This window comes from Oncorhynchus clarkii, chromosome 3, assembly GCF_045791955.1.
Source record: "Oncorhynchus clarkii lewisi isolate Uvic-CL-2024 chromosome 3, UVic_Ocla_1.0, whole genome shotgun sequence".
NCBI classification, from domain to species: Eukaryota; Metazoa; Chordata; class Actinopteri; order Salmoniformes; family Salmonidae; genus Oncorhynchus; species Oncorhynchus clarkii.
In genome coordinates this window covers 52563983-52576903 of record NC_092149.1, presented here as the reverse complement: position 1 = coordinate 52576903, position 12921 = coordinate 52563983, and the positions used below count along the sequence as shown (strand labels likewise).

Below are 12921 nucleotides of genomic sequence, written 5' to 3'. Positions count from 1 at the left end.
GGTGGGTTTGTGCCCATAGGCGACGTTGTTGCCAGTGATGTCTGGTGAGGACCTGCTTTACAACAGGCCTTACAAGCCCTCAGTCCAGCCTCTCTCAGCCTATTGCAGACAGTCTGAGCACTGATGGAGGGATTATGCGTTCCTGGTGTAACTCAGAACGTTGTTGTTGCCATCCTGTACCTGTCCCGCAGGTGTGATGTTCGGATGTACCGATCCTGTGTAGGTGTTGTTACACGTGGTCTGCCACTGCGAGGACGATCAGCTGTCCATCCTGCCTCCCTGTAGAACTGTTTTAGGCGTCTCACAGTATGGACATTGCAATTTATTGCCCTTGCCACATCTGCAGTCCTCATGCCTCACTGGGAAATAGTGTTTAAACACTTTACAATGAAGATCTGTGAAGTTATTTGGATTTTTACAAATTATCTTTGAAAGACAGGGTCCTGAAAAATGGACGTTTCTTTTTTTTATTTCAGTTCATTACTGAAATGCATGGGTATTTACAAAGATAAGGCACATAGGCCTATGAAGTTGTCGTCATCATTGTCCTCATCAACAACATAATAAAACATGACAACAGAGGAAGAGAAAGGGCAGAGAGTAGAGCATTGAGCCAAGGAAAGAAAACTACTGCAATCAGTATGAATGGAGTCTCATAGCTACAAAGTTTAACAATAAAAACCTGTTCATATTTTTCACTTGGGAATATTGAGCGTGTCTCCTTATATGGAGCAGACTGGAAAATATGAGTCAAGTCAAATAGCTTTTTTTAAACCTGAGCAAATAACCCGAATCATGCGCAAGCAATGCAAATTCCTGAGGAAATAAATTAGCAGTTTACATGTGAGCATGACACACAAGCTGAAGGCATGAGCTCGCTCAGTAAACAAAGCGAGGCTTTCAAAACAGCAAACTCAGGCCTAAAACGACTCCAGGACCTGTATATCGGAGTAGGAGTGCTGATCTAGGATCAGTTCCCTCCTTTCCATAATATGGAATAGGATTCATTATGATCTAAAAGCTGAAACTGATCCTATAACAGTACACCTAGTCTGAGATGGATGATGTATATAGGCCCAGGCTGTAGACTAGACCTGAGCTAGAACAACTGAATACCAACTTACAATCTAACTACTCACCAGAATAACTCAACCCATGATTGATCACCATGTTCATTAGAAGTGCTAATGCCACAACCCCAACCTTTAGGTGTGTCACTTGTATTCTCCTCTCCACTGCCTCTCTCTCCCTATGCCATCCAGTGTGTAGCCTAGGTCAGGATGAGTGCTTGATGGCTGGGGTTAGCATTATCGCCTAGAGGTGTGCTACATGCCTGCTCCCAAATGACAGTCTGATGGCCTTGATATATATATATCAAGGCCATCAGACTGTTAAACAGCCATCACTAACATAGACAGGCTGCTGCCAACATACAGACCCAAATCACTGTCCACTTTAAGAAAGGTATCACTAGTCACTTTAAATAATGCCACTGTAATAATATTTACATATCCTACATTACTTATCTCATATGTATATACTGTATTTAATACCATCTATGGCATCTTGCCTATGTCGCATGGCCATCGCTCATCCATATATTTATATTTACATATTCTTATTCCATCCCTTTACATTTGTGTGTTGTTGTTGTGAATTTGTTAGATTACTTGTTAGATATTACTGCACTGTCGGAACTAGAAGCACAATAATTTCGCTACACTCTCATTAACATCTGTTAACCATGTGTATGTGACAAATAAAATGTGATTTGATTTGATTAGGGTGCTATTTGGGACACAGCCCAGGAGCCTTCTAACACTGCCTCACCAAAGGGTTCTGCATGCTAACTCTTCCTCATTGTTTCCCATCTACATCACGATGTCACACTCTAGCTAAATGGTGATCAGGGTCAAATTCATAACGGAACACAACAACAAAAAATGTTTTGGCAATGGAAAACCAGGAGGTAGTCCCTCCCTGTTTCAGTCTGTTTTCTTCCGTTTGGTGCCTATTGAATAGGACCCATGTAATGTGGAGCAAAGGATAAGGCAACTTACATCACACAACATACCACGCTGATAACATAATAGCTTAATGGCATTTACTCTAAGGGAGAATTAAAGAGATGATGCTTTTAAACTCTGATGGTAAAACAGCAGTGTAGAAGTCAATGGGATAGGGAATAGTTAAAGGTCATGCACAGTCAAAATCATGTTTTTCATTCAATTGGATGATATTTGGATAAAACCAGATCAAAGTAGGATGACCAAAGTATAACAATTTTTTGTTGATTCTACATTAATAAAATAGATTACTCGACTAAAAGTTGCATCATAAAGTTACTGGTCCCCTTCCCCCGTGTCAAACACCTTGATTCGGGAGGCTGGATTATTAAGGGATTTTGTGGCGTCACAAAATCTCAAATTTTAATACACCAATGGTAAAGTCTTATTCTCTTACCTAATTTAAATAAGTACCACCTTGTAACCAACATCGCAGAAGGCATGTTTGCAGAGGGGCGTGGTTTACATAGCTCTACTGGTGCCAACATTTGACTGCAGCATATCAGAAAATATAATTACAGGTTTCCCATATTCATCTAAGGCAAAGATACTTACAGGTGACCTGTTTCAAGAAGCTGGGCGTATGTCGCATATCACTACTTCACAGGAGAGTCATTTGAACGCATTTTAATAATTTTTAATCAAAATGCAGAAAAATAAAATAAAATGCCTTCTAGAACATATAAACGTTCATGTGCCTTGATAACATACTTATTTATATGCCATCTGTAAATTCAAATATGTTTTTAAAATGACGAGCCAAGTTGGTTTAGCCACGGAAAAAGACAGAAACCTTGCCGCTAGTCATGACTGGCTATGATAATGGATGGGCTGGACATGCTGAGAGATGAGTTCGTATTGGTCTGCCATTTAGCACACTTCTGTCTATAACATGAACTGCTCAGTAGGTGTAGATAATCCTTGCTACTGCGGCTTTTTTGAAAGATATAACGTTAGTCATGGAGAACTATAAAAGGGTTGCTACTGCTCTCAACAACATTGCTGCCCCGAATTTAGCAGGCGCAATCGACAAAAAAAGGTTGCGATGGAAAAAGTTGTGATGGACTACTTTCTGCACACAGTCAGTGTGAAATGGAGTGACTTGACACTACTGTCCAAACAAGCTGTAGTTCGCTACAAACCAAACGGAAAAGACACACTGCCGTGAAGTGTTCATCCATGTACGGGTAAGAGTCTAGCTACATTTTCAGAAATGATACATTTCTAATTTTGTCAGAAAGTTGTTTTTATTGCAAGTTAAAGCATACGGTTCGCTTGCTAGCGAACATTAGCTTGCTGGCTCGCTAGCTAAAGTTACATGTATGATCTGTGTAGTAATAAAATTTGTATCTCAGAAATCCATTATCATTCCTAGTTGTAGCCTAATGTTAGCTAACTAGCTAACATTGAACCTAGTTGGTTAGCTTTAGCTACCTACAGATTCATACTACAACATTTCATGCATGGTGGCTAGCTATAATAATCCGTTTGGACTGTAACTATGGGCTGGGATTATGGTTCATTATTTAGCTAGCTAAATACATGTCTAAACAAAAGACTCCACTTCGCCAGTTGATTACATGGCCCATCAAGTTAGCCAGGTGTGTCTGGGGGGGATTACGGCAATCTATTGTATTTCATTGACATGTGTACATGTCTAAACAATAGTGACCCATCCACTCAGCTAGATGTGGCTGGGGGAGGGGGGTCATAGCATTTCTTTCACATGACCCATCAATTTAGACACGTGTCTGGGTAAGCATAATCTAATAATTATAAAATACTTTTATCTGGACATTTTCTATTTTTGATATTGCTACTATGCAAATATGCAAGTAAACATTTCACTATACCGTTTACACCTGTATCCTGTACATGTGACAAATAAACGTTGATTTTATTTGATTAGTTTGTGTCTACCAGAGACGGTAATGTGAAGAACAACATGACCTGCAACAAAGTCAGATTAGGATATAGGCCAAGGATTAGATAGTGTATTTTTACCTGGAGTTTTTCCTTATTGTAGGCTACTACTTTCACCACTTTCTTTGGTTATTTACTACACTACCTTACTCATTCTGTTTAGCACATGGCCTCACAAGTGAATCCTTAAAGAGACGGGTGGGGCTAAGGTTAAGAGGGTGTGAACGATGCTGAATAAGACAAAGAAGAGCTCTTCAGTACAGTAGGTGTAACAAAATATTCAAGTGCCATTTCTCAAAAGTGGGGTTACAAGTTAATCAACTATCAAAGCAGAATTAATTCCCAATTGTTCCTCAACTGCAGTGTATGATATACCATTTTGTAGCTCTGAGTCTCTACTTTTATCAATGCAAAAAAACACCAACTAAAAATGTTTCTACAGAAGACCCAGTTGAGGTGATGAGGTCACATAGGTTTCCACGTTGCGTTGCAGTTCTTGACACAACTCGGTGTGCCAGGCACCTATTACTATACCCAGTTCGAAGGCACTTAAATATTTTGCCTTGCCCATTCACCATCTGAATGGGTCACATACACAATCCATGTCTCAATTGTCTCAATGCCAAAAAATCCTTCTTTAACCTGTCTCTTTCCACTTTCATCTACACTGATTGAAGTGGATTTGACAGGTGACATCAAGAAGGGATCATAGCTTTCACCTGGATTCACCTGATCAGCCTATGTCATGGAAAGAGCAGGTGTCCTTAATGTTTTGTGCACTCAGTGTATATATTTTATGAAAAGTACCCAGACTTTACCCTGTAAAGCTTCAACTGAATGTGTCCAAGATGAACTAGCTAACTAGTTTGATAAACAGTGCTGACAATTCCTTTTTTTCCATATTGATGCTGTTACAAAACAGTTGGATAAAACACTATTTGTGAAACCATGATGTGATGTATGACAGGATTGGATGTTGCATGCAATTTCAATGTTGTTTGAGTTGCTTTGTGTATCAGCAAATTCGGTTGAGATAATCTAACTGCATCCATGTTGCTTGACATAGGCATTCTCAAAGAACCGTCAGTCGAGGTGAGCTCCCCGCCCACTCATTCTGTCTTTTCAGACTTCCTGGTAGTTTGCCCTAAGAGAAAAATACCCTTTGAAAAATATTGCAGGTGATGTTTTAGTCACTCAAAGGGCTATTTTACATCGGAATTAGAATGACTGCTTAGGGACCTTTTAGCAGATGATCAATACTTCCAAACGTTTCTCTCTAAAGCACTGAGAAGAACATCATTCTAGATTGACAAAAAACATCACAAAACCAGTATTACCCTAATTTCTTGGAATTCTCACTGACATCTCGACAAATGAATATGATTCACAAAATATAAGCTTCTTAAAAGTGACTAGAATGACCGATTCTGGGCCAAAATGTGTCAAAGAAGCATGAAGAGAAAAATCAATGGGGAGCTCTGCTCCCTTCCACTGAGCTTCTGACTAATTAGCAGAGCCAAACAAACTGAGCAGAAGACTTGACATAACTCTATTCCTGGAGGTAAGCTCGTACACTTCTGTTACATACTCAAGTGCCCCTGCAAGAGCCACTCAAGTTTGCCTAAGATCATCACACTGGATACCTCAGGCTCATACTCCAACACTAACACACTTGAGCAGTTTAACTAACCAAACATTCACTTAGTTTACAGACACAAAACATATCTGAGAACATGTTGATGTTAGAGTTTAGAGTTACCCTTATTCGCCGCAATTAGTATCATTTCCGTGGAAGAATTGAGACTTTAATCCAAGTCCAAAGAAGCGGGGGCAAATGTGAGCGCAAGCTGCACCAAAAAAGCATCCTTTCTTCTTTCCCCTCTTTTCACACTCTCTCAACTCCCCTCCCTCCCCTCCCTTTTTCTAGCTCTCTATCTCTGTTGTTGTGCGGCTGCTGCAGCAGCTGCAGGGGGAAATGAAATACCTTCTTTTCATTCTTGTCTTCCATAGGTATGCGAGCTGTGCCTGGGATCCCTTCTCCCAGTAAGAAGCCCAACCTTGTCATCAGCTCCTGAGTGGCAGGGGAGGAGGAGGAGCTTGGCTCTTTCTCGGATTGCAGCTCTGCTGTGTGAGAAAAGAGAATTGACTCACGTTAATATTCACAGGCAGGCCAAACCAGAGAGAGTGACTGGCTCTGCCCCTGCTGCTGCGCTCCACACACGCACACACACACAGAAAGACACACACACACACACACAGCTGCACGCATGCACACACGTACACACACTGCTGCTGGGGACGCGCAGGCAGAGAGGAAGGCATACTAACACAGATGTGGATACAGAAAGCATGGAGCACAGCACAGTGCAGCTCAGTGCACTACAGAGGGAGTACTCTGCAGGGTTTGCTTGCACAAGTCCAGCCTGCCTGCCTCGTTAGGAATGCTGTGACAGTGTCTGTCTCTCTTCAACAAGTCCAGCGTGCCATTCTACATGATGCAGCTCTCACTCAAAGAGCCTCGGAAAATCAATGAAGAACACAATAGTAGTATGAAATAGAAAAGGCTTCACTTTTTGGTCTTAACTGTTGTCTCCTGTCAATGTTACCAAAAAAATAAAACAATTTAAAAAATATTAAAAAAGGATCTAAAAAAAAAATCCCTTTTGGAGGATTCCCGGAGTCAGGAGGGAATAAGCAGGAAATCCGGAATCCTCCAAAAAATGATTTCGGGAAAACCATGGAATTTATGGAAAGTTTCCAGAATTTTGCAAACCTAGTGTCAACCCCTTGCTATTATACTTGTGTTGAGTGGACTGCATTATGTATTTATTTGGCATAATTTCACTGACAGTGTAGGCCTTATGTATCCTCTTACATGTAGCCTGCTGTATACTTGTCTGCTATGATGTTCCAAAGAATGTACATTGGTTTTCACTGCTAATAAATCATGAGCTCACAAAACATTGACCTTCAAACACACAGCAAACCAATACATCCACAACTGGGTGATGACGCTGTTATTTTGTATGTACATTACCCCAACATGTTAATGAGGAGCCAGGGGGATATGGGCTCCACATATGATGGGCTGACCATAGAAATAGTATGATATGATTAGTATTAATATTTATATGGGGCTGACAACCTTGCCACCCCACCCTTAAGGCCTGGGGTACAATAAGTTATTATACTGCATTCTGTCAGCACCTCCCCCTCCCCTCTCTCTTCAAGTTATTAATAATGCTGGCAGTCCATCTGATTAAATACAAACCTGTCCAGCCACATAATATACTGCCAAGACATAATGAAGTCAAAACTAATGCCGCCACCACACACACACACACACACACAAACACACACACACACACACACGTGTATACGGACATGCATGCACACACACACATTTACAATTATTTGCTGCTGTGGTGGCAGGGGACGCAAGAAAAATCCAAACATTTTATTATAATATGAAATCTGCTGATGGATGCAATGTATGTTTCATTGGATGTTTCATTGAATGCAAAACAAGACTGACCCCGCAGCAGAAACCACTCTACCACCATGAACATGTTTACTTCTCTACTCCCAAGACATTCTCTTACAAACTGTGATTTACTATTTTATTATCTATAGGAACAAATGCTACACCATATTGGTTGAGCGGGAGGATGTTCCAAACATGGAAACAGAATTTAGCAATTCTATTTCTATGATTCCAACCTGGTTGAGGGTTAAGAGGAGAAATCCAGCAAAAAGATACATTTGGTAAAACGGAGAGGAGGAGAGAGGGAGGGGAAGAGAGAAATTATGGAAAATCTCATTACTATCCTCCCTTAAGGAATTAACCAAGGAGACCCACTCCACCAACGCACACGAGCTCCCTCTCTCCTCCACTTCCACTACACCCCTCCCCCTCCTTTGCCCTCTAACTCACTTCATTTCACTGCCTTCAGATCAAAATCAAACCAAGTTTGATTGGTTGCATACAAATATTGAGCAGATGTTATTGCGGGTGTAGCGAAATGCTTGTGTTCCTAGCTCCAACAGTGCAGTAATATCGAACAATTCACAACAATACACACAAGTCTAAAAGTAAAAGAATGGAATTAAGAAATAAAAATATTAGGACGAGCAATGTCGGAGTCCTACGTATTCTATATATATATATATATATATATATATATACACTGCTCAAAAAAATAAAGGGAACACTAAAATAACACATCCTAGATCTGAATGAATGAAATATTCTTATGAAATACTTTTTTCTTTACATAGTTGAATGTGCTGACAACAAAATCACACAAAAATTATCAATGGAAATCAAATTTATCAACCCATGGAGGTCTGGATTTGGAGTCACACTCAAAATTAAAGTGGAAAACCACACTACAGGCTGATCCAACTTTGATGTAATGTCCTTAAAACAAGTCAAAATGAGGCTCAGTAGTGTGTGTGGCCTCCACATGCCTGTATGACCTCCCTACAACGCCTGGGCATGCTCCTGATGAGGTAGCGGATGGTCTCCTGAGGCCTGGACTAAAGCATCTAAGACATGATGTCCCAGATGTGCTCAATTGGATTCAAGTCTGGGGAACGGGCGGGCCAGTCCATTGCATCAATGCCTTCCTCTTGCAGGAACTGCTGACACACTCCAGCCACATGAGAACTAGCATTGTCTTGCATTAGGAGGAACCCAGGGCCAACCGCACCAGCATATGGTCTCACAAGGGGTCTGAGGATCTCATCTCGGTAACTAATGGCAGTCAGGCTACCTCTGGCGAGCAAATGGAGCAAGCACAAAGAAATGCCACCACACACCATGACTGACCCACCGCCAAACCGTTCATGCTGGAGGATGTTGCAGGCAGCATAACGTTCTCCACGGCATATCTAGACTCTGTCACGTCTGTCACGTCTGTCACATGTGCTCAGTGTGAACCTGCTTTCATCTGTGAAGAGCACAGGGCGCCAGTGGCGAATTTGCCAATCTTGGTGTTCTCTGTCAAATGCCAAACGTCCTGCACGATGTTGGGCTGTAAGCACAACCCCCACCTGTGGACGTCGGGCCCTCATACCACCCTCATGGAGTCTGTTTCTGACCGTTTGAGCAGACAGATGCACATTTGTGGCCTGCTGAAGGTCATTTTGCAGGGCTCTGGCAGTGCTCCTCCTGCTCCTCCTTGCACAAAGGCGGAGGTAGCGGTCCTGCTGCTGGGTTGTTGCCCTCCTACGGCCTCCTCCATGTCTCCTGATGTACTGGCCTGTCTCCTGGTAGCGCCTCCATGCTCTGGACACTACGCTGACAGACACAGCAAACCTTCTTGCCACAGCTCGCATTGATGTGCCATCCTGGATGAGCTGCACTACCTGAGCAACTTGTGTGGGTTGTAGACTCCGTCTCATGCTACCACTAGAGGGAAAGCACCGCAAGCATTCAAAAGTGACCAAAACATCAGCCAGGAAGCATAGGAACTGAGAAGTGGTCTGTGGTCACCACCTGCAGAACCACTCCTTTATTGGGGGTGTCTTGCTAATTGCCTATAATTTCCACCTGTTGTATATCCCACAACAGCATGTGAAATGTATTGTCAATCAGTGTTGCTTCCTAAGTGGACAGTTTGATTTCACAGAAGTGTGATTGACTTGGAGTTACATTGTGTTGTTTAAGTGGTCCCTTTATTTTTTTGAGCAGTGTATATATATATATATACACACATATGTGATGAATAGACATTATGGACAGTATGCGGATAGAATATTTAGTATATCTGAAGAATACGTAGAATAGAAATGTACTGTGTACAGTTGAAGTCGGAAGTTACATTACACTTAGGTTGGAGTCATTAAAACTCGTTTATCAACCACTCTACAAAGTTCTTGTTAACACACTATAGTTCTGGCAAGTCGATTGTGACATCTACTAATGTAATTTTTACAACAATTGTTTACAGACAGATTATTTCACTTATAATTCACTGTATCACAATTCCAGTGGGTAAGACGTTTACATACACTAAGTTGACTGTGCCTTTAAACAGCTTGGAAAATTCCAGAAAATTATGTCATGGCGTTAGAAGTTTCTGATAGGCGAATTTACATAATTTGAGTCAATTGGAGGTGTACCTGTGGATGTATTTCAAGGTCTACCTTCAAACTCAGTGCCTCTTTGCTTGACATCAAACAATAGTACGTGAATATAAACACCATGGGACCACACAGCCGTCATACCACTCAGGAAGGAGACGCGTTCTGTCAACTTGAGATGAACGTACTTTGGTGCGAAAAGTGCAAATCAATCCCAGAACAACCGCAAAGGACCCTGTGAAGATGCTGGAGGAAACAGGTACAAATGTATCTATATCCACAGTAAAACGAGTCCAATATTGACATAACCTGAAAGTCCGCTCAGCAAGGAAGAAGCCACTGCTCCAAAACTGCCATAAAAAAGCCAGACTACGGTTTGCAACTGCACATGGGGACAAAGATCGTACTTTTTGGAGAAATGTCCTCTGGTCTGATGAAACTGTTTGGCCATAATGACCATCGTTATGTTTGGAGGAAAAAGGGGGATGCTTGCAAGCCAAAGAACACCATCCTAACCGTGAAGCACGGGGGTGGCAGCATCATGTTGTGGGTGTGCTTTGCTGCAGGAGGGACTGGTGCACTTCACAAAATAGATGGCATCATGAGGGAGAAACATTATGTGGATTAATTTTAAAAACCTCTTAAGTCTACCCCTTCCTTTTTCGAACATTCTGTTAAAAATCGCGCAACTTTTCAGCGTCCTGCTACTCATGCCAGGAATATAGTATATGCATATGATTAGTATGTGTGGATAGAAAACACTCTGAAGTTTCTAAAACTGGTTAAATCACGGCTGTGACTATAACAGATCGTGTGTTTCATTGAAAAACGCAAGAAAAACTGCTCTCTGAAAGCTAAAAATAATTTCCATAAGTCACTTTCATGGGTTGTTAAAAGGGGACAAAATTTAATATCGACCTGCATGCAATTCATACAAATTCCACACGATGTCGCCATTGTCGTCATTTTCAATGGAATTTTTTGTTGGAAAATCCAACTATCTGGATTCCGTTTCTTCCGGTCTCCACCAGGATGTTTTCAATGTGGACATTGGCAGCCATTGATTTGCAGACGAGGAGCTATTGAATATACATCGCCCTGTAATCATTTTGATAGATTATAAACGTTTACTAATACCTAAAGTTGGATTACAAAAGGATTTCGAAGTGTTTTGTGAAAGTTTATCGTCGACTTTTTTAATTTTAAAAAATGACGCAGCGTTTAAAAACAATGTTTTTTTCTGAATGACACAGCTTCCATAGAAAGCTATTTTGGGTATATATGGACCGATTTAAACGAAAAAAAGACCCAATAGTGATGTTTATGGGGCATATAGGAGTGCCAAGAAAGAAGCTCGTCAAAGGTAATGAATGTTTTATATTTTATTTCTGCGTTTTGTGCAGCGCCGGATAAGCAAAGTCTTTGTTTACGTCGCATTCAGGCATTTTGAGGTGTTGCATGCTATCAGATAATAGCTTCTCATGCTTTCGCCGAAAAGCATTTTAAAAATCTGACTTGTTGGCTAGGTTCACAACGAGTGTAGCTTTAATTCAATACCCTGCTTGTGAATTTTGATCAAGGTTTGAGTTTTAACGAGTACATTTAGCATTTAGCGTAGCGCATTTGCATTTCCAGGTGCCTAGTTGAGACATCTGCGTCTCAAGTAGGATCAAGAAGTTTTTAAAATAAAAGTGGTGATCCTAACTGCCCTAAGACAGGAAGTTTTACTAGGATTAAATGTCAGGAATTGTGAAAAACTGAGTTTAAATGTATTTAGCTAAGGTGTATGTAAACTTCCGACTTCGACTGTATATACAGAAATAGTTGAATAGATTGGCATTGACTAGAATACAGTATATACAAATGAAATGAGTAAAACAGTATGTAAACATTAATAAAGTGACCCGTGTTCCATTATTAAAGTGACCAGTGATTGCATGTCTATGTACACAGGGCAGCATCCTCTAAGGTGCAGGGTTCAGTAACCGGGTGGTAGCTGGATAGTGACAGTGAGTGACTATGTTCAGGGCAGGGTACTGGGTGGAGGCCGGCTAGTGATGGCTATTTAACAGTCTGATGACCTTGAGATTGAAGCTGTTTTTCAGTCTCTTGGTCCCAGCTTTGATGCACCAGTACTGACCTCACCTTTTGGATGATAGTGGGGTGAACAGGCCGTGGCTCGGGTGGTTGATGTCCATGATGATCTTTTTGGCCTCCCTGTGACATTGGGTGCTGTAGATGTCCTGGGGGGCAGGCAGTGTGCCCCCGGTGATGAGTTGGGCAGACCGCACCACCCTCTGGAAAGCCCTGCGGTTGCAGGCAATGCAGTTGCCGTACCAGGTGGTGATACAGCCTGACAGGATGTTCTCAAAGGTGCATCTGTAAAAGTTTGTTTGGGTCTTCTTCACCACACTCTGTGTGGGTGGACCATTCCAGATTGTCAGTGATGTGAACACAGAGGAACTTAAAGCTTTTCACCTTCTTCATTGAGGACCCGTCGATGTCGATGTGGATGGCGGCGTGCTCCCTCTGCTGTCTCCTGAAGTCCACAATAAGCCCCTTCGTTTTCACACACACGCTGCTCGGCTGGCTTCTCCTTTCTCTAAAGTCTGCAATCTACACTATATATACAAAAGTATGTAGACACCCCTTCAAATTAGTGGATTCGGCTATTTCAGCCACACCCATTGCTGACAAGTGTATAAAATCAAGCACACAGCCATGAAATCTCCATAGACATACATTTTCAGTAGAATGGCCTTACTGAAGAGCTCAGTGACTTTCAATGTGGCACCGTCATAGGATGCCACATTTCCAACAAGTCAGTTTGTCACATGTTCACCCT

At 41.6% G+C, this 12921-nt stretch overlaps 1 protein-coding gene across 2 annotated transcripts in view; it reads right to left on the bottom strand.

The window, feature by feature from the left end:
- Positions 1–12921, bottom strand: part of LOC139397351 (protein TANC1-like) — a 224846-nt gene that overhangs the window by 114014 nt on the left and 97911 nt on the right. The window contains exon 4 of one of the 2 annotated variants that reach the window (XM_071144111.1): positions 5974–6113. In XM_071144111.1, the coding sequence (XP_071000212.1) occupies positions 5974–6113 (140 nt within the window). The remainder of the gene's footprint in view (positions 1–5973; positions 6114–12921) is intronic. The other variant, XM_071144118.1, reaches the window with a different exon arrangement.